The sequence below is a fragment of the Podarcis bocagei genome (genome assembly GCF_964188305.1).
Source record: "Podarcis bocagei genome assembly, chromosome: 16".
NCBI lineage: Eukaryota > Metazoa > Chordata > Lepidosauria > Squamata > Lacertidae > Podarcis > Podarcis bocagei.
This window is the reverse complement of record NC_138142.1, coordinates 15420380-15442260: the sequence shown is the minus strand read 5'-3', so window position 1 is coordinate 15442260 and position 21881 is coordinate 15420380. Positions and strand designations below refer to the sequence as shown.

The 21881-nt window shown below is 45.8% G+C and overlaps 1 protein-coding gene across 5 annotated transcripts in view; it reads right to left on the bottom strand.

Annotated features, from left to right (window-relative positions):
- The window catches only part of DGCR2 (DiGeorge syndrome critical region gene 2), a 64710-nt gene that overhangs the window by 19316 nt on the left and 23513 nt on the right, over nt 1-21881 (bottom strand). For 2 of the 5 annotated variants that reach the window (XM_081174951.1, XM_081174952.1), the window contains exons 2-6: nt 21711-21743; nt 10786-10908; nt 4474-4599; nt 3244-3454; nt 2362-2438 (exon numbers count right to left, since the gene is read on the bottom strand). In XM_081174951.1, coding sequence (XP_081031077.1) covers nt 2362-2438; nt 3244-3454; nt 4474-4599; nt 10786-10908; nt 21711-21743 — 570 coding nt within the window. The remainder of the gene's footprint in view (nt 1-2361; nt 2439-3243; nt 3455-4473; nt 4600-10785; nt 10909-21710; nt 21744-21881) is intronic. The other 3 variants (XM_081174954.1, XM_081174953.1, XM_081174955.1) reach the window with 3 other exon arrangements.

Genomic DNA, 21881 nt, shown 5'->3' with positions numbered 1-21881 from the left:
AGGTGGGACCAATTCGGATGGTCCGCCCCCGCCACTTAATGGATCCAAATGGTTTCCAGAGAGTGGTAGGGGATGCTTTATCCCATGTTGATGGCCTTTCAGCTGATTCCCTGGTGGCCCGCTGGAATGCGGAGTTAACCAGGGCTATCGACTGTCTGGCTCCGAAGCGCCCTCTCCGATTGCATGGAGCCCGGACAGCCCCGTGGTTTTCTTCGGAGCTGAGGGCGATGAAACAATTGCTGAGACGGCTAGAGCGTCGGTGGCAGAAAACTCACTCCGAATCTGACCGGACACAGGTTAGAGCTCAACGTCGAGCCTACCAAGTGGCGATAGCGACGGCGAAGAAGACTTTCTTCACCGCCTCTATTGCATCTGCAGAAAATAGTAGCAGGAGACTCTTTCAGGTGGTCCGTAATTTAACGGAACCACCTTTACCACCGGGGCCTTGTAAAGACCCCAAGATCTCCTGCAACGATTTTGCAAAGTTTTTTGCAGATAAAATCACTCATATTCGGAAGGAGCTAGACACCACCGTGGGAGCAGGGCTGGGGCGGGAGAGTGCTAGAGCCCTGTCTGGTCAAGTTGCATGGAATCAATTTCAATCCGTTACCCCCGAGGATGTGGACAGGCTGCTTGGACGCGTGAAACCAACCACCTGTCTCCTTGATCCTTGCCCATCCTGGCTAATAAAAGCAAGCCGGGAAGGGCTGGGCGATGGGCTCTGCGGGGTGGTGAATGCTTCCCTCTGTGAGGGAACATTCCCAGATCCGCTGAAAGAGGCGGTCATTAAACCGCTTCTTAAAAAACCATCTTTAGACCCGGCCAGTATGGCCAACTATCGCCCAGTCTCAAATCTTCCATTCTTGGGCAAGGTGATTGAGCGTGTGGTTGCTGAACAACTCCAGGCACGCCTGGAAGAAGCGGACCATTTGGATCCCTTCCAGTCGGGATTCAGGCCTCATCATGGGACTGAAACTGCCTTGGTCGCACTGGTTGATGATCTCCGGTGAGCTAGGGACAAAGGTGAGAGTTGTTTCCTGGTTCTGCTGGATCTCTCAGCGGCCTTTGATACAATCGACCATAACATCCTTCTGGACCGTCTAGAGGGGTTGGGAGCTGGGGGCACTGTTATACAGTGGTTTCGCTCCTTCCTCCTGGGCCGTGTTCAGAAAGTGGTGGTGGAGGATGAGTGTTCAGACCCTTGGGCCCTCACTTGTGGGGTGCCTCAGGGTTCCGTCCTCTCCCCCATGCTTTTTAACATCTATATGAAGCCGCTGGGAGAGATCATCAGGGGGTTTGGACTGGGTGTGAATCAATATGCAGATGATACCCAGCTCTACCTTTCTTTCAAATCAGAACCAGTGAAGGCGGTGAAGGTCCTGTGTGAGTGCCTGGAGGCGGTTGGAGGATGGATGGCGGCTAATGGATTGAAGTTGAATCCTGACAAGACAGAAGTACTGTTTTTGGGGGACAGGGGGCGGGCTGGTGTGGAGGACTCCCTGGTCCTGAACAGGGTAACTGTGCCCCTGAAGGACCAGGTGCGTAGCCTGGGAGTCATTTTGGACTCACAGCTGTCCATGGAGGCGCAGGTCAATTCTGTATCCAGGGCAGCTGTCTACCAACTCCACCTGGTACGCAGGCTGAGACCCTACCTGCCCGCGGACTGTCTGGCCAGAGTGGTGCATGCTCTAGTTATCTCCCGCTTGGACTACTGCAATGCGCTCTACGTGGGGCTACCTTTGAAGGTGACTCGGAAACTACAGCTAATCCAGAATGCGGCAGCTAGACTGGTGACTGGGGGCGGCCGCCGAGACCACATAACACCGGTCTTGAAAGACCTACATTGGCTCCCAGTACGTTTCCGAGCACAATTCAAAGTGCTGGTGTTGACCTTTAAAGCCCTAAACGGCTTCGGCCCAGTATACCTGAAGGAGCGTCTCCACCCCCATCGTTCTGCCCGGACTCTGAGGTCCAGCGCCGAGGGCCTTCTGGCGGTTCCCTCATTACGAGAAGCGAAGCTACAGGGAACCAGGCAGAGGGCCTTTTCGGTGGTGGCGCCCGCCCTGTGGAATGCCCTCCCATTGGATGTCAAGGTGATGGACAACTACCTGACATTCAGAAGACATCTTAAGGCGGCCCTATTCAGGGAAGCTTTTAATGTATGATATTTTAGTGTTTTTTGGTTTCTGTGGAAGCCGCCCAGAGTGGCTGGGGAAACCCAGCCAGATGGGCGGGGTACAAATAATAAATTATTATTATTATTATTATTATTATTATTATTATTATTATTATTATTATTTAGATGGCATCAATTCTTAGCCAAGTGACACAAGAGATCATCTCTCATTTTTTGGGTCTTACCTTTGTAAGCAACCTCCCAGTGACCTTCCAGAGAATGATTTCGGTTTGTGATTACATACTGGTATCCGACCCAGAACCTACAATCAGAAATGCGTAAGCTTTTTAAACTCGAGGGAGGAAAAAACAAATTATGCAAAAAAGCAAAATCCTGAAAGGTAAGTTGAAAAGCTCCTAAGCATGGTTAATAAGCTCTTCTCTTTCCTGAGGTTTCCTACTTAGACAAGCTGAAAGCTGACCGTTGCTAACCTAACAATCCTTGCAAAGGCTAGGGAACACCAAAGCCATGCTAATGTTGCTGTGAATCTCAGTTAAACCTTCAAATCCAGTATTTTGCAATGCAATCTCTTCAGATAATATCCATCACATGGACTGGGAAGAGTGACTAAGGCCCCATTAGTGTTATGCATTTACAGCAGTTATCACATCACTTATAACAGTCATGGCTTCCCCCAAAGAATCCTGGTGATTGTAGTTTGTCCAGCCCCCTGACATCCCCACCCCCAATTAACTCCCTCTAGAGCTTCCCCTTCCATGAAACTACTCAGCTCATTTTCCACCTTCCCAACCCTCCTCCTTCACGCAAATCCAGGATTGTGATTTGGTGCTACAAATCCTGCAATGAGACTGTGTGATGACAGCCTTACATTTTTATGTATATAGGAAGATCAAATATATATTGCGCAAACACACACACACGTTTGTTTGTTTTAAAGAATGCATTTAATTTAAATGGTAAACCCATCCAATCCCCCATCAAGGAACATCTAGATTTCTCGATACCTGCATTAAGGCATGGATTCCATACTAGTTTGGATCTTCACATAGCGTAATGTAATGTAACATGTCCTATATTTATCCTTAACATATCCACCCATCACTCACCTACTCTGGTCTTTCCTCCCAAAGGCTTTATCTTGCGAGTCCCATTCCTGCTGCAAGATAAACTTGAGCTCCTGGTCAGTTGTAAAAGTGGCCAGGGATCCATTCACCCTCTGACAGGTCTGGACGGCGTCCCAGTAGTTCTCGCCACTTAAGTATACTCTGTAGCAGCTAGCCGTGCCCTCGTAGTGATGCCATTCTGACGGGCACTTCCCTAGGAAACATAAAGGAGAGAAGGGAAACAATCCCCCCCAGTTAGGATCTCAACCTGATTCATCACTTCTGAAAACATTAGCATCAGCCCAGTCCTCACTGGGTGGAAAGCCCACGTGTCTAGGCAGGGCAGACTTCAGGCAGGGGCTCAGGTGGTTAACAATCTCTCCATACACAATTTTTCTCATGCAACTGATGTGTCTCCTGCCTTTGCACAGAACACTGGAATCCAGCCACAAAAAAATTAGAGGCTTCAAGAAAGAAACACCCACATCTCCCCATGCAGGCAAGAAAGAAACATCGTGACAGTTCAAGAATACAACCCAGCCAGGGCATATGCCTGATTATCGTCTTCCAGAGTAACTACTCTACTCCCAACTTAAAAATGGTAAGCGTAATGTTGGTGGTCAACAAAAGAGGTCTAAAGACTCTCTTAAGGCAGATCTAATAAAATGTAGAACAAACACCAACAACTGGAAAACACTGGCCTGAGAATGCTCCAATTGGAGAGAACTTTTACCAAAGGTGCCATGAGTTTTGAAGACGCTCAAACTCAGCACGAAAGGGAGAAATGTGCTAAGAGGAAGGCATGCGTGGCAAACCCTCACTATGATTAACTCCCACCCGGAAACCAATGTCCCCACTGTGATAGGATGTGTGGATCCAGAATTGGCCTGCACAGTCACTTACAGACTCACTGTTAAGACCATGTTCATGGAAGACAATCTTGGCTACGAGTGATCGCCAAAGAGTACAGAGGTGTTGTGGCCCGGGGAGAATCCCAAAAGCCAGAAAGAGCTGCCTGGCCCGAGGTTCCCCATTCCTGTGTTATACTTTATTCTAAATGTTCAGAGGATCTGATCACAAAAACAGCTCAGACTACATCGCCAAGGGACATTAGGGAGCTTTCATAAAAGATACTTTGCGCACACAAGGAAGCACTTTTAAGAAGCATGTGCCTGGACCTGCAGCCGGTAACTTAGGGGGAATTTCAACCCTGCTTCCAAGTCTGCAACTTACTGCTGAACCGCACTGGCTGTGCCACATTGACGGTGTGGAAGCGGGTCGTGTCCCCTCCTCTTCCGCGATTGTGCCTGGAATCCGCATTATCCTTCCCGTGGTAAGTGCGCTGGTCCCCAGTAAAATCTAAAAGTGAGACATGGCCAATCTTAGTGACACTGTATGAGAACCATTAGCTTTTTTTCCCATTCAGCTGCTGAAAGGAAAATATCGTCATAAATCCTTCCCAACATTCAAACGGGCAAAGACAGCTCCAAGTGGGCACAGGCAAATAAAAGATTCTTAGGCTACAGAGAACAGACCAATATTTCCCAAAAGAAAGCCGAAAAGAGTGTTAGGACAGGTGTGGGGAACCCCTGTTGTCCTCCCAACAGCTTTGCCACAACATAGATTGGCTACCTCATAATTTAGGCTACTGCAATGTACTTACTGGAGGGACGCGGGTGGCGATGTGGGTTAACCCACAGAGCCTAGGACTTGCCAATCAGAAGGTCGGCGGTTCGAATCCCCATGACGGGATGAGCTCCTGTTGCTCGGTCCCTGCTCCTGCTAATCTAGCAGTTCAAAACCACGTCAAAGTGCATGTAGATAAATAGGTACCGCTCCGGCGGGAAGGTAAACGGTGTTTCCATGCGCTGCTCAGGTTCGCCAGAAGCGGCTTAGTCATGCTGGCCACATGACCTGGAAGCTGTATGCCGGCTCCCTCGGCCAATAAAGCGAGATGAGCGCAGCAACCCCAGAGTCGGCCACGACTGGACCTAATGGTCAGGGGTCCCTTTACCTTTAATGTACAGTGGTACCTCGGGTTAAGAACTTAATTCGTTCCGGAGGCTCGGAACAGTTAACCTGAAACTGTTCTTAACCTGAAGCACCACTTTAGCTAATGGGGCCCCCTGCTGCCGCTGTGCCACCGGAGCACGATTTTTGTTCTTATCCTGAAGCAAAGTTCTTAACCTGAAGCACTATTTCTGGGTTAGCGGAGTCTGTAACCTGAAGCGTATGTAACCTGAAGCGTATTTAACCTGAGGTACCACTGTACTTACTACGCATGAGGATATCCTTGTGCCTGGTTCAGAAGCTACAGCTAGTGCAAAACGCAGCTGCAGGGGTGCTTTGTGGGACACCCAGGTTTACACATGTTACACCGGTGTTGAAAGATTGGTGCTGGTTCTCTATTAGCTACCAGGCAAAATTCGAGGTTTTGTTGTCGTCATTAAAGCTCTAAACAAATTGGGACTTAGATACCCAGCAGATTGCTGGTACAAATCAAGTCAGTTTTAAGACCTCCCCAAAATACCCTGATGGTCATTAAATGACCAGAGAATTGTCAGTTGATGCAGTTATAGAAGCTAAGCCCCAAATGGCACCTTAAATCTTGGTTACGGTTGCCACAGCATAATGTCTATTCGCCAAAGGGTTGGGCTAGGTGACTCTTTACGTCCCTTCCAGTGCTACAATTCTACAATTCTATTATCTCAACTACACTGCTCGACCATAGCTTGCTCTTACAACAATTCACTTCTCCCAGTGTGCAAAGAGAAACGTGCAGAGTGGAAATGGAAATGGTATTAATTAAGGCAGAGGTATTTGAGCCATGGTTGCCAACCTGCTACCCAGTAATCTCCACTGCAACGTGCTCTCTCAAGTAGTTCATGGGGCAGAGACACTGATGACCTTTCAAACCTTCATTAATACGGGTCATGGACCATAACAATAAAGATCTGATCTTGCTGCCATTTGCTACCAGACTCTGCCAACCTAAAAGGGGTAGCCAGACCCACTTGCAAGCAAATTAGCACAGACACACGCATGATGAATTGAAAACGACGTAGGGTTGTACCCAGTTAATGATACTGACGGACACAGGTGCAGGGACACGGGTGGTGCTGTGGTCTAAACCAACGAGACTCGGGCTTGCCAGTGGCAAGGTTGGCAGTTCGAATCCACACAACGAGGTGAGCTCTTGTTGCTCTGTCCCAGCTCCTACCAAACTAGCAGTTCGAAAGCATACCGGTGCGAGCGAATAGGTACTGCTGCAGCGGGAAGGTAAACAGTGTTTCCGTGCGCTCTGGCTTTTATCACAGTGTCCCGTTGTGCCAGAAGCAGTTTAGTCATGCTGGCCACATTCCCTGGAAAAGCTGTCTGTGGACAAACATCGGCTCCCATGACCTGAAAGCAAGATGAGCATCGCACCCCAAAGTCCAATTTGACTGGACCTAGCCGTCCAGAGGTCCTTTACCTTTACCATACTCAAAACAGACCCACTGAAAGTAGCAGAGCTGACCAACCTAGGTCCACTTCAGTGGCTCTACTCAAATTTAGTAGGATGCAATCCCTGTTTCTTTGAGCACAAAAGCCTCCCAGGATTAACAGTTCAAAGAATCAACTGTAGTGTTGGAAGGGACAATGAGGGTCATCTAGTCAAACCCTCTGCGATAACAGAAATCTTTTGTGGAATGTCAGGCTCCAGTCCCATGCTCTACTGACTGAGCCATCCCTAACAATTATTCAGTGTGTGTCCCCCCAAAATGGAAAGCATTAAGAAACAGGGTGGTTAAAACATGGTTGTGCAGAGCTGTTTACATTCACTGTGTGGAATTACAACTCTGCTGTTCTCCTCTGAAAGTTCTTTGTCCAGGAGGGGAAAAGGGATCACACTTCAAAGAGTTCATGGAACAGTCAGCAAAAGCTGGAATCACAGCTCTTTGACCTCTTGCATGGACGCAAAATCTGCAAATGTTTTGTCAGCACTACAACACATTCACTCACTTGGTGCACGGCCAGCTTACTTGCCCTTTGCCCCCTACAGCAGAAAAGAAATTGATAATAGGGCTGTCAGAAAAATGTGAAATTGCAAAAGAAGGGGTCATGGAGGGGAGCTTAAGACTGCCAGGAAAGTGAAAGACAACTCATCTATCTCTGCTTAAGTTTCCACGGAGAGACAACATCTTAAAGAGCTTCACTGGAGACCCAGTTCAGTGTCCCTGCCTTCTGAAACAAAGCGAGTGGCTGCCAGGGAGAGGACTTTCTCACTAGGAAAGAGCCAAAGGGCCTTAAAACATTTACTGAAAACTACACAGTACACAGTAACCGCACAAGATTGTATTGTTTTTATTTGTATTAGGGCAGGGGTCGACCAATTTTTTTAGCCACAGGCTGCTCCATTGTCCCTCAGACCTTGTGGTGAGCAGGAGAAGCGGCACCGGGGGGGGGGGGAGCTGGAAGAGGCGAAGGGAGCAAGTAGTCCTCCTCCCCAACCCCCAGCCCCAGCCCCTGCGCTTACCTTCCTAGGGGCTGCTACTGCTGCCGCCATCACCGCTGCTGCTGCTGCTTCTTGTGGGTAGGCAGAACAAGCTCGTCCAATCCGCTCTCTGGCCCACAGGTGCACCAGTGGTAGCAGCAGAGGGAAGATGAGCAGCACAAAAGGGCTGGCTTCGGAGAGGCGCTCAGACAGCTCAGCCCAGCCCAGCCCCCTTCCTGCTCTAGGCAGGGCGGGGAGAAGTCAGGAGGAGGGAGGGAGGAGGTGGCGCCGCAATGTGTGTGAGGGAGAAGGGGGGAATGGAACGGGCAGGGGGGGAAATGGCGCAGCCCGAACAAACAGAATCCCCACGCCGATCCACAGACGGTCCACGGATCAGATCCTGAAGGCAATTGGGCCTGATCCGGCCCACGAGCCTTGGTTTGCCGACCCCTGTATTAGTGCTATAACATTTCCATCGTGGTACTACTTTTAAACAAACAAACAAACAGCCATTAAGCCTCTGCAAAGTATTCAGAGCTACCAAGACTGAATGTCTGGGGGGGGGGAGCATTTGATTTGGCACCAAGTAAATAAATCAGGGGAGAAAGAATTGCCATTTACTGTGATCATAAAGTTGGATAAGAAACTTAAACAGCCACAGCAATGATACACAGTGCTCTAGGTGTTGGGACACTGATACTACTGCTGCTTGAACTGGTAAAATCTGCCGGTTTTCAAACAAGACCCAGCGGGACATTATTTCATGTGACTAAGACTTAGAGCAAAAGAAAAGGAGCTGTGAATGCATGCTATACAAATCCTCCCAGTAATTTCGAGCACACAGGCAAGTTAGCGGCAGCCAGTGACTTCATCCCCTTTTTGAGCAAAAGATCAAAGATACAAAACTGCTGAGCTACAGATGCTCCTAGTTATTTGGGTTTGATGTTAAGAAAAAGAAAATGTTTTGAGTGTCGGGGGCTTAAAGTTAAGCTGGATTTTAACAGAATTTGGATGTTAAAAATAAAATTCGTACAGTGAGCAAAAGGAGTCTCTTTTTTTGCCGGCGGGGGCCTGACAGTGATATAAAGCTGGCAAATAATGAGTATGCACTCAGAACGCCTTAACCGTTCTGTCTGCTGCTCACATGCCATGTGGGTTATGGAATGGAGGAAGCAATGCATGGGTAGGCAAACTAAGGCCCGGGGGCCGGATGCGGCCCAATCGCCTTCTCAATCCAGCCTGCGGACAGTCCAGGAATCAGCGTATTTTTACATGAGTAGAATGTGTCCTTTTATTTAAAATACATCTCTGGGTTATTTGTGGGGCATAGGAATTTGTTCATTACTTTTTTTCAAAATATAGTCCGGCCCCCCCATAAGGTCTGAGGGACAGTGGACTGGCCCCCTGCTGAAAAAGTTTGCTGACCCCTGAAGTAATGACTCCCACCAAGACACATTTAAGATCCCCCCCCCCAATTCGTGGAAATGGAATGGGTCTAACTGTCTTGATATTTTTGATCCCTAAGGTACAGACATTATGGCTGTACAGCCCCTTAGATTGCATACCTGACATCTAGGGTTAGAAACTCAAATATATAAGCTAGACACCAAACTCTCAGCTTCTCTACCCAATGCAAGCTGCCTTCCTACCATCACATAACAGAAACTCCCTATTCCTGGCTTGCTGTGCTCAGATTCGCTTATGTAGGCATATACATAGCAGAGTTGTTTAAAATCAAAATGCCTAGAAACAGCTGTTATGTTACGAATTAGGACTGTCAAGACAAGCAGAGCTCTCCATCTGTACTGAACACAAATGGTGAAGACAGGAAAATAGCTGGCAACTGTCCACAGATGATAAAAAGTATGTCTCTTATGTAATCTTGCCAGGCACTTTGAGTATACTGAACTGCACGCTGCATATTCTCTCTCTTCCAAGGATTCTGAATTTCCAACTTCAGTAGAAGCCAGCTTCAAAAAATAATGATGTATCTACACATGTTAAGAGACTTTACACTTGATATTAAACATGACTCATCCAAAGGTGTTTCTGTGTGAAATCTGAAAAGCATGCCATTCAAAAAGGAGTTATGACTCCATCTTTTTCAGAAGTGTACAGACTAACTGGATAGAAAGCCTCCATAAAAGGGCACCAATGTGTTCAGGTAGACCCTGAAATACAGCCCACAAATAGCAATAAAGGGGGAAACTAAACTACAGCCTCTGAGAAGAAATGAAGTCGCAATGGGAATTCTCAGACAAAATTTCCTAACCAGAATTTGCTTGCAAATATGTAGTAAGTGCCATAAAGCTTTCCTGATGGTGTGGTACTTCTATTATTATTATTATTATTATTATTATTATTATTATTATTATTATTATTATTATTATTATTTACCTACCCTTCACCCTAAGGTTCCAGGGAAGGTTACAACACAGTACTGGATTAAAACACAGCACACCTCTGTGGGGAGTCACAGCTCAGAGGCCGCAACAGAGAACTGGTCTGTCCTGGGCCACCACCCACTGAACTTCTGAGGACAGAGGAACTGCCAAGGGGGCCTCTTTCTGCTGAACTCAGCAGCCGAGAGGATCTGTAGCGGAGGAGGCAAGTCTTTCAGCTATTTGGGGCCTGAGTCATTTTGGGCTTTAAATACTAATGGAAGCACCTTAAGTTTGCCCAGAAAAGAACTGGCAACTGGTGCAGCTGTTTTACAAAAGGGGTTATATGAGATCTAAATGAAACCCCCAGCCTGTAATCTGGCTGCTGCATTTTGGAGCAACTGAAGTCCTCAAGTCATCTTTAAGGGCCACCCCACATAAAAAGCAATCCGTGAAAGCTGGTGAATTAGGGCACTGCCCCACCAACCTGAGCCTGTCCTCAGCCACCAAGCTTCTTACTCATTCCCATCACATTTATTATTTATTCAATGTATGTCCCACTATACCTGACCCTGGCTCTGGCTCCCCTTACTGTTGGGTCTCCCTGCCTCCCCCACCCCCAACCAGTACTAATGATCATCAACCATCGCTGCATACAATTCTTTCTTCTTCTTTTTTAGGTGCACTTACTTGGGCAGTCAACTTCATCACTCTCATCCTCACAGGTGGGCCATCCATCACACTGCCAGTTCAATGGGATGCACTGGATGGAGCCACTGCGACAAGCGAATTGCCCTGGGATGCAGCGCAGTTCTGCAAAACACAAGGAGAAGGAAGCTGAAGGTTTCAGACGAAAACAATTCCTCTACTAGATCTACAATAGATCTACTAGGAAACATCAGGCTAATATCCCCACTGTACAAGTACAAAAAGTTTAACCCCTTACAATTGTTTATGAGTTTTCTAGGGTGAAAATGGTGGTCAAGACTTGATATACTATGACCAGAAGGAAGTTTTACCAGGTGGTGGTTGTTTTTAATATAGCTGAAAAGCAGGCATGACTTCACTGAAATAAATACATACTCTGGAGACCTAGGGCTGATGTGCACCATGGTCTGTTTTGCACATAACACTAAGCCAGGGTTTAATGGCTTAGTGTTATGTGTAAACCCAGCAATTTATAAACTATGAAAAAGTTCACTCATTAACCAAGGTGTACAGCTTGTTTATAAACCTTACTGTTAACCATAAGCTTAGTGGGACGTATGAACCCGGACCTCCTCCTCAACTATAGCTGGGTTGTAGCTCACTTCAATAAAATATACAGTGGTGCCCCGCAAGATGAATGCCTCGCAAGACGGAAAACTCACTAGACGAAAGAGTTTTCCGTTTTGGAGGTGCTTCGCAAAACAAATTTCCTATGGGCTTGCTTCGCGAGACGACAATGTCTTGCGAGTTCCTGCTGGTTTTTTTTCCTCCCCCCCCCTTTTCTAAGCCGCTAAGCCGCTTATCAGCTGATCCGATCAGCAGATAAGCCGCTAAAAGCCGCTAAAAGCCGCTAATAGCGCTAATCCGCTAATCCTTCAATGGGCTTGCTTCGCAAGACGAAAAAACCGCTAGACGAAGAGAATCACAGAACGGATTCTTTTCGTCTTGCGAGGCACCACTGTAATTCTTTTTTTTAAAAAAAAACCTATAGCTGAGCTGTAGCTGCTCAAAAACTGCAGAGCCCTGAGTGAAGTCTTTATTTGCAACAAGGTCCTACTTATTTTCTACAAGTGTTCCTGGAATTACAGCCCACAAAAGCCACCTTACCAGTGTGACTGAAGGCGTCTGTTCAAATTATCCATTTTGCAAGTGTCTTCTAATCAGAAGACACACCCTTTGCAGGCCTTGTGGGGTGATCACAAAGCTTGCCAGCTTTTATAGTATGGATTTTTCAGGCAAGGTGACAGGGGGCAAAATGTTTAGTCTAAACTAGATATATAGAACAAAGGCAACAAAAACATGGCAGCACAGGTAAGACGTCCTTAAAAAGCCCGGCAAGGCAAAATAGGGGTGCTAACATATTAATTCAACCAATGGGGGTTGAATTAGATGACCCTTGGGTCCCTTTGAACTATACGATTCTATGAATGTACAATTTATGTACCCGTGTATACAAATAGTTCAGCAGTACCCTCATACTGTTATTCAAATGTAAAGTTCAACAAGTGTACAGTCTATATATCTGGGTATTGAATAGCTGAGTTATGCAAATCAAGTGAACACTCTTTCACACTAAGACAAGTGCCTGCATAGAGCTATCTTATACCTATGTTCAGTGCAGAGTGTTACAAGTCAAATGTTAGCAGCAATCAGAAGACTGATCCTGCTTATCAGTCTGGATCAAAAGTTACGCAAGCCTAGCAGTTCATCTAGGAAAGCTGTAGCTCATTGACAGGGAAATTGTTTTGCATGCAGAATATATCAGGGTTCAGTCCCTGACATCTCCTGGTAGGACTCACTGTGGGCAATACTGAGCAAGGTGGACTAAGTTGCATAAGACAGCTTCCTATGAAATGATGCAACAAAGTGGGTTTGTGCTGTGCACACCAGCCTCATGGAACAGATCCACTGAACAGGTTTTTAAAACTGTGCATACTCAGTGCACAATCTTGGGGAGCATCTGGATCTCTACAAGGTAGCATGTGCACTGCTGAATGCTGTCTCTCCCACACGTACTCAACACTAAGTCTCTGCACACCTTCCAGGGCAGATCTACCTGCCAAACCCCATTCTGGAATGCAATCTTCTGGAGTGGGGAATTCTCCAAACCAGGAGTTTGGGGGGGGGGGGGGCTACAGCTTCAATCAGCTTCATCACAGCCTATGGTCAGGAAGCTGAGGTTGCTGTTGGCAACATTGTGCAGGCCACAGGTTCCCCACCCCTGAATAAATCAAGCGAGAGAAAGGAAATGTTGGCATTGCCAAACAAATAAAGTAATTTCTATCATACTGTGAGGCTTGGGGGGGAAAGCTCCAGATTTCTGGAAAGAAAGTGGCAGTCAGCACCATTTGTAAAAGATTTCAGTTACAAATACCCTTAAAACCAATGAGTCATTCCTGGAAAAAGTTAAATAAACCTGCCCTTGGTATCAAGAGTTTCCCATATATATTAGCTATTGCTAGACTTCTCTCCTTGTCAAATATTCTGAGACAAAAGCAGGTAGAATGGCTCAATAAAAATATAAAGCAGCTATAAATTCCTGAAATTGAAAATGCCGCAAAAATATATTTAAATATCAAGAGGTTAATCAAGCCCAGAGTCCTCTTATTGAATTATCAAAAAGCTCTCGATGTCCACTCTGAACCTGAACCTGTGAGGACAGCAGAGAAAGGGATGCCGTAGCAGACAGACTTTTGTGGCCATTCAATTGGCAGACAGTCATTAACCTTGACAAGATCACCTTTGCAGCACAGCAGGAAAAGTCCATCTCATTACAGTTCAAATCAGTTAAGGCTTGCAGCAAGAATCTGCCAGTACTTTGATGCTTTAAAACATTAAATGTTATTCTCCTCGGAAGTGAACTAGGTGTTTCCTAAATTGGCATCAATCAAAGGCAGAATCAGTCTGACATCCTGGAAACGTTCAAGCTTAAGGAGTCCTTGCTTTTAATGCATGCAATCCTATATTTACAAGTCAAAGCAGAATTTTAAAAAAACCCATTTTAACACACACTAGTTATTTTTACTGCTGCATAACTGTAGTTTCCTTCCAAGTTAAAAACTGATTTACAAAAGTTGCTTTGCTTCAAGGTCTCATGCAAAAAGACAGGTCAAACTCACTGAGGAGGCAATCAGAACAGAGGGTACCCACACATAAAATAGGTAATAAGAGAAATAAATAGTTTCATGATAGCATGAAAGGCTCTCTGTTAAGGAGCAGGAAAGCAGCTCAAGTAAGAGGGTGGGAATAAAAATAGGCCTTCCTTGCCTGACACACCGCCTACTCGGGATGAACATTGAGGTCACAAAGACAGCTAAGAACTCAGACCTGCCAGACTGCTATAGACAACAATGCAAAGTTACAACACAGCCAGAACAGCTCTGACTCATTTGCGGGTGCATGCTTGTTTTGTTTTCATATTATCATAATTATCATAGTCTAAGACGGCTGGATGGCATCTTGTACGCCTCCTTCCGGCAACTCCAGAGCCAATTGCTCTGCTTTCCTTTGGACCACACCAGCAAGGCCCAGACGGGGAGCTTGTTGTCTGAGCAGCCCAAGACCTCCAGACACACTGCCCAGCCTTGTCCCCCGGGGAGGTCGCTTCAGCAAAAACAATGCAGGAGGCAACAGTTATGAGGTACAGGTCTTTGCAGCCCCAGCAGGCGCTGTGATTCTCCAGTTCCCCAAGGAGCACTCCACTGTCTCTCAAGACGGACGAATGCCAACAACAACAGCAAAAGAAACACAGCACAATTGGGCAAAGCTAAAAGTCATACCCATCCAGAAGCAAAGGGAAGCTGGAATGCCAAACTCAGAGTTTGGGTTCTGTATAAATACCATACTTCACAAGATGAAGGAAAGATGGGTGCTATACAGATTATCACCAGAACTCAAGAACGCTCAATCCATGATCAAACTCCCATCATCACCATCTTGTGGGTTAATTGGGGGGGGGGGGACCTAAACTAGGGCATCTTACTACTTGGGTTTATAGGATCTGTGGTCACTCATCTCCATGTTTGTAACTTAGGGTGCTAACAGTACAGAAACTTGAAATTCAAACTGTAAGTGTCTTGTGTCAAACAAGAATGGTGCATGCATGTTTAAACCTTCTGTTTAACATCATGTGTGAACCAGGCCAGTGTCTAAAACCATCTCTGTTCTCCATAGCCTCTAACTTCTGCACCCTGCCACTCCTTCATTTGTCTGACAAATGTAAATGAAAGGGCTTGTCCTTTTTGGCACAATTGTTGTACAATGGCTACCTACTAGTAGGCACTTTGTACATAATAACTATTATTTAAGTCATCTCTCATCTTAAAGAAATACACAGAAGTGGTCAGGGGCCCTGTTGAGTGACAGCTCTTCACTTCATCAAATCTGGCCCTCTTTGAAAGAAGTATGAACACCACTGCTCTAAATACAGGAAGGCCCCAAGTTTAATCTCCAGCATCTCCAGTTAAGAGGATCTCAGGAAGCAGGAGTACAAGGAGAGATACTCTGCTTGAGACAATAGAAAGTCACCATCAGAGTAGATGGATTAGATCAGGCATCCCCAACCTTCAGCCCTCCAGATGTTTTGGACTACAATTCCCATCATCTATGACCGCCGGTCCTGTTAGCTAGGGATCATGGGAGTTATAGGTCAAAACATCTGCAGGGCCTGAATTAGATGGACTCATTGTATAATTCATTTTAAGGCAACCTCCTTATGTGCCATTCTCAAAATGATTTTACTGCATTTATTAACCACCCTGTGTGCTCTGGGGGTTAATTCAAGAACCAAGGGGGGGATAAAATAAAAATCCTAAAACACAAGGAACACAGCACTAAACCAGCTAAAAGGGGTCTAATAAACCTAAGCAGCAATAAACAACTTTTAGTCATTTCCAAGAGTAAATTCAGAGGCTAAACTATGAGATTTTAAAGGTCTTGGAGAATAAAAATGCCTTTGTTTGCAAACAAAAGGTCACTGACAAAGGCACCAGGAGAACCTCTCTGGGAAGGGCATTCCATAAACAGGGTGCCACTACTAAGAAGGCCCTTTATAGCAACCTGCCATACCTACATTCGTTGCTGCACCCATAAGCTAGGTTTAAGCTGCCATTCAGGTCCTAGCTTTCATATCTCAGTTTCTAACACTGCTCGGTTGGTGAGGGTACTCAGCACAGAGCCACCGTAGATTAGCTCATAGAACAGGCAGGTACATATGGGAAGAGACAGTCCTTCAGATACTGTGACCCCATATCAATGAAGAGCCTCAAAAGTCAAAAACAGCAGTTTGAACTGGGCCCAGAAAGGAACAAGTAGCCGGTGAAGTTAATGGGAGTTCTAGCAAAATTTCAATGGGGCATCTACATTTTGCATTCTAGATTTTGAACTAACAACCAAAATACAAAACAGTTATGATGCACCAGCACATTTGAGAATGGTACGCAAATGTTATTTTAAAGTGCAGTTTGTCATGGAGAAATACTCAGGAAGCAGAGCCCAGTTCCAGCTGTCACTTTGATGCACTTCTGCAAGGAAAGCAATTTAAGCATGCATGTGCAGCCCTCCATGGAAGCACACGCATGGACTCTGTACGTACTCTGGAATTCACGCCCAAGTGAAAAATATAAAGTGGAATGCGTCCCAAAGACTTGTTGCAACACCAAATAAATGCACAAAATGCTGTGTCAGTTAATCATCCCAGGGCTTCAAATCAAGAAGCCAGCTCACATTTTTAGGATGAAGGACTTGCTCTCTTTTTCAGGGCTGCTGCATCTCAGGACTGGCCATATAATCTTATTCACATATTCAATCTCTCCCCTTTAGCATGTAGAGCAAAGAACAAACATTTACACGAAGTAATTGCCGGCCTACCACAAACACCTCATTACATTCAGCAACTATTGGTTTTGGGTTTCTAGCACAGAAGCCAGCTAAGTATTACTTTTGTTTGAAATAAGACTACTTTTTTAAAGGAAAGAACAGCCACAGTCCTTTGCTAAGTATCTGACAATGCAAGCATTTTGATGTGATGGGACACTGTTAGGAGGCTAACGTTGTTAGCAACACAACCAATTGTTAAGCATTATTCCACAATGAAGTTTATACATGATGAGCATGGACAATGTGAAGACCGTTTGTCTCAAAGAAATCTTTAGTAGTTCAACATATGTTCTACATGTGACCAGGTCCTATATTCAACCTTTCCCAACTTGGTGCCCTCCAGATGTTTGCACTGAACCTCCCATCAGTTTCAGCAGCACATCGTGCTGGCTTGGACTGGTGCAGGTTGTAGTCCAAAACATCTGGAGGGGACCAGGTTGGGGGTGGTTAAATATGCATATGCACACACACACACACACACACACACACATAAGTCCCGCTGAATTCAACAGGCCGTGGCTGTATACAAAGACCACAGGGCAAAGGCTTGGAAGTACTGGTCTTCCAAAAAAGAATTTGAAGGTCCACCCTAAGGTGACAGAACTACATGACCAGAAGGCAGCCTTTGCCAAGCCTCTTATACAGTTCCAAAAGTAAGTACTTCCAGGTCATTACCCACATTATTTAAACTAGTGTAGTGTTCATCAACATCAGGACCCCAGATGTTCGACTACAAGTCCCATCAACCCCAGCTGGTTAAGTCAATGGCCAGGGACAATGGGAGCTGTAGTGTTATGGTTAATAGTGTTGAGCAATGACCTGGGAGGCCAGGGTTTGAATTCCCACTCAGCCATGAAGTTCACTGGGTCATGTCGGACCAGTTCCTGTCTCGCAGCCTAGCCAACTCACAGAGTTGTTGCGATGACAAAATAAGGAGGGAAGAATCACCACCCTGAGATCCTTGGAGGAAAAAGTGGCATATTCATGTATTAAATAAGCAAAAGTACATCTGCGAATTGACCTAGAGTTTGCCATGAAAAGGACTACACACAGGGCAAGGAATATGTTTATGTTCTCAGCTGTCCTGATCCACAATCAAGAATAGACAACAACATTCATGTCCATCCCTTCACACCTGAGAAAACACCTGAGGAATCCCAACCGTGAAAAACAGTCACCACCTTTCCACTCAAATGGTGAAAAAGAACTTACCCAACACAGCTTCTAATCCAGGAGCAACCAGACAAAACAGACCAAAGCTGTTACCATTGACAACAGAGACAAATGTAAGGTCCTACACTTAGGCAGGAAGAACTAGCTACACAAATATAAGATGGGGGACACCATGTGAAAAGGATCTAGGGGTCTTAGTAGACCACAAGCTTAACATTAGTCAATAGTGTGATGCAGCATGAACAGAAGTATAGTGTCTTGATCAAGGGAAGTAACAGTCCCACTCTATTCTGCCTTGGTCAGGCCACACCTAGAATACTGTGTCTAGTTCTGGGTGGCACAATTCAAGGATACTGACAAGCTGCAACGTATGCAGAGGAGGGCAACCAAGATGATCAAGGGTCTGGAAACTATAATGCAAACCCTTATGAGGAACAGAAGATGTAGCTGGGTATGTTCAGCCTGGAAATGAAGAGACTGAGAGATGATAGCCATCTTCAAATATCTAAAAGGCTGTCACATGGAAGATGGAGCAAGCTTGTTTTCTCCGGCTCTTGAGTGTAGGACCCAAACCAATGGATTTGAGTTCCAAGAAAGGAGATTCATACTAAACATCAGGAAAAACTATCTGACAGTGAGAGATGTTCAACAGTGGAACAGACATCCTTGAAAGGTTGTGGACTCTCCTTCCTTGGAGGTTTTTAAGCAAAAGTTGGATGGTCATCTGTCATGTATGACCTAGTTGAGATTCCTACATTGCAGGAGACTGGACTAGATGATCCTTTCCAGCTCTACAATTCTGTGATTCTTTGAGACATCCCTAGATCCCAACCCCTTGACCACTGTTCTTTTTAGGTTTGCACAGTAACCACTTACAGTCTGTTCGTGCCTCTACTGCTTGAGATCAAAACATGCACTGCAATGCAGCCACTGCAGAGCCTACGGGAGATTAAAAGGAAAGCAGAGAGCTGGATGCTTCAAGCAAGCCCTCCAGCGTTTCACAGATGAGAACTAGGATAGGCTTTTATCACTGCAATCATCAAGCCAGAAAGGACTCCTAAGACCCTGTCCCCTCGCCCCTATTGTTCACTGCCAGTGGTGTACCACACTTCCTTTATGTTCACGCTGATAAAACTCTGGAATGAGTTCTACCAATTTTGAAGCTGGGCAAGTGCATGTTCTTATGCCAGAAAATGTGACTGTCCCTACAGTAGGACATTAACAGTTAGTAGCTGGAATGAGAAACTGCAGCAGGCTGTAGACCAGGGGTTGTCAAATTTTTTGGACCAGTGGGCACATTTCGAATTTTGAGGGAGTACTGCAGGTTGCTGAGGGAGCACGGTAAAATACAACAGAGCTGCCTCCCATGGGGAGTGGAGGCATGGCATAACACAAAATCAGACAATACAGCCATAACTATGTCCATACTATAAAAGGCTTAGCCTATTGTATTTCTGCCTGCCATGCAGCCACTAAAGGCATAAGAAACCTGTTCCCTCCCCCATGCCAACACTAGATCAAAGTCTGGGCTGCCCCACTAAAAACATATAGATTTCAAAGAAGCATTCGAAATTAGCCAAGCATCAGGCACGTTTTGCACCTGGCTTTCAGTCACTGTCTCCACCATCTGGAGGTGCATGCCTGGGGATCCTTGGATCTTGACTGTTTTAACACACTAGCAACACATGCTGTAGAATTCTACAGTGGTACCTCTGGTTACGAACTTAATTCGTTCCGGAGGTCCGTTCTTAAGCTGAAACTTATCCTGGGGTGCACTTGCGCTAATGGGGCCTCCCGCTGCTGCAGTGCCGCCGGCGTGCAACTTCTGTTCGCATCCTGGAGCAAAGTTCGCAACCAGGAGCAGCTACTTCCGGGTTAGTGGAGCTCGTAACCAGAGGTACCACTGTATCAGTTATATTTTATCTGCACAATCAGAATGAATTTCAGGAACCAAAAAGTCGCACTGAAAAATTCAACTTTTGAGCTGTCTAGTCCAAAAATGGCAACCAGGCATTCTGTTCTGGCAACGGTAACCCTGATTAAAGGAACCATTTGGCACCTAGCTTATATATCTAAGTTTGTGTCACTGATAGTGCTCAGGCTCATGAGCCCGGGACTGCAAGCAGCTCTGCGCAACCCTCGGACCCGGTCTCCCGAGGGTTGTGCAGAGCTTCCTGAAGCCTGGAGAGCGAAAGGGGTCGGTGCACAGACCCCTCTCGTTCTCCAGGCTTCACCGAAAGCCTGCATTCGCCCCATAGGACGCACACACATTTCCCCTTCATTTTTGGAGGGGGAAAAGTGCGTCCTATAGGGCGAAAAATACGGTAAGTTAAAACTACTGAGGGAGTTAACATAACCATGAAAGCTTCTCACATCTTTGGGGCGGATTTCCAACGGCTACCATGTCATATTTGGCAACTGATGGGATGAGCCCAAGGCGTATGGATTCATAGCAGAGGCTTTTCAGCAGCCCTCACATGTCGGCAGGTTGGGGGTTTTTTTATGAAAGACATCTTGACAGTATAGCAAGCTGTGTCAAGCAAAATGTCAAGCCTGCATTGTGAGATTCAAGGGCTTGCTTAAAGAGTCTCAGGCAGATTTGAGTTCTTCCAACTTAAAAAAAAACCAACCCTAACCAAAGTAACAGAAATGGCATATGAGAAGTTCTTCAAAGAGTTTTCTGCACCAAATTTAATTAAATGCATCAAGGCTTTCAAGATTTCCTTTAAAAAGATATGACACGTGGAAATAAAATGGCTGGGGTACAAATACCTATACACTCAGCAGAATGATCAGGGCAGCCCTTTCCACAAAGTCCCCTCATCCCTGCACCACAAGTGTCACTCCTGAAGTTTGGAGAATCTTTTGAAGCAGGTGTGGAGAGACCTTTGGGCCTGCAGATGCTGCTGAACTACAACACCCATCATCCCTGGCCACTGGCTATGCTTGCTGAGGCTTATGGGAGCTGTAATTCAGCAACATCTACAGGGTCACACCTGCTTTGGATCAACCGCCTCAATAACATAAGAGTCCTGCTTGATCATCATTTATAAAGGCACCTAAAAAAATTAAGCAGCGTGGCAGGAAGTACAACACAAAACAGTTCCTGCCCACAGGCTTGCATTGTAATAGACACAATACAACAGCAGGAGAGGACTAGAGAGGGAAGCAACCAAATGCAAACCAAACTTCTCCTCCTAGTCTACTATCCTGCTGGCCACAGTAGCCAATCAGACGTATCTGAGAAGCCCACCAGCAGGGCTTGAATGCAACAGCCTCCCCACCAACTAGCATTCTGGTCAGCAGCTGCAATCGGACCCACCTTCCAGGTAGCTGCCTGTTTGTCTTTTAGAGCTATCTATTCTACTCTGCTGTTCCAAAATCTAACTACCGTATTTTTCGCTCTATAAGACGCACCAGACCACAAGACTGGTGTTTTTGGAGGAGGAAAACAAGAAAAAAAATATTCTGAATCTCAGAAGCCAGAACAGCAAGAGGGATCGCTGCGCAGTGAAAGCAGCAATCCCTCTTGCTGTTCTGGCTTCTGGGATAGCCGTGCAGCCTGCATTCGCTCCATAAGACGCACACACATTTCCCCTTACTTTTTAGGAGGGAAAAAGTGAGTCTTATAGAGCAAAAAATATGGTACATACTGCATAAAATACTTTGCCCTGAATCTATTGTACCAATTTAGTTTATTAGTGGATCCTGTGTCCTACTGCTAGAATGTAATATGCAGAACACACTGGGCATCAAAAAGAAAAGCATGGCACAAAATTGTTAAATTCAAAAGCTGTAAACACCATTTGGTTAGGTTATCTGACCCTGTCAACAATCCGTCCACATCGAACACTCACCTGAAAGAAGTCTTGCCAGAGCTAGTCTTGCACCTGCAGGTTGAAATGTAAAAGAAAACTTACAAAAGAATAGGAGACTTAAATGTACCAATATCAGAGAGGTCAACTGCCCCTTTAAAAAAATGAAATATGGATGGAGGCATGAAGCTAAGCTACTTCAACAAGGTACAC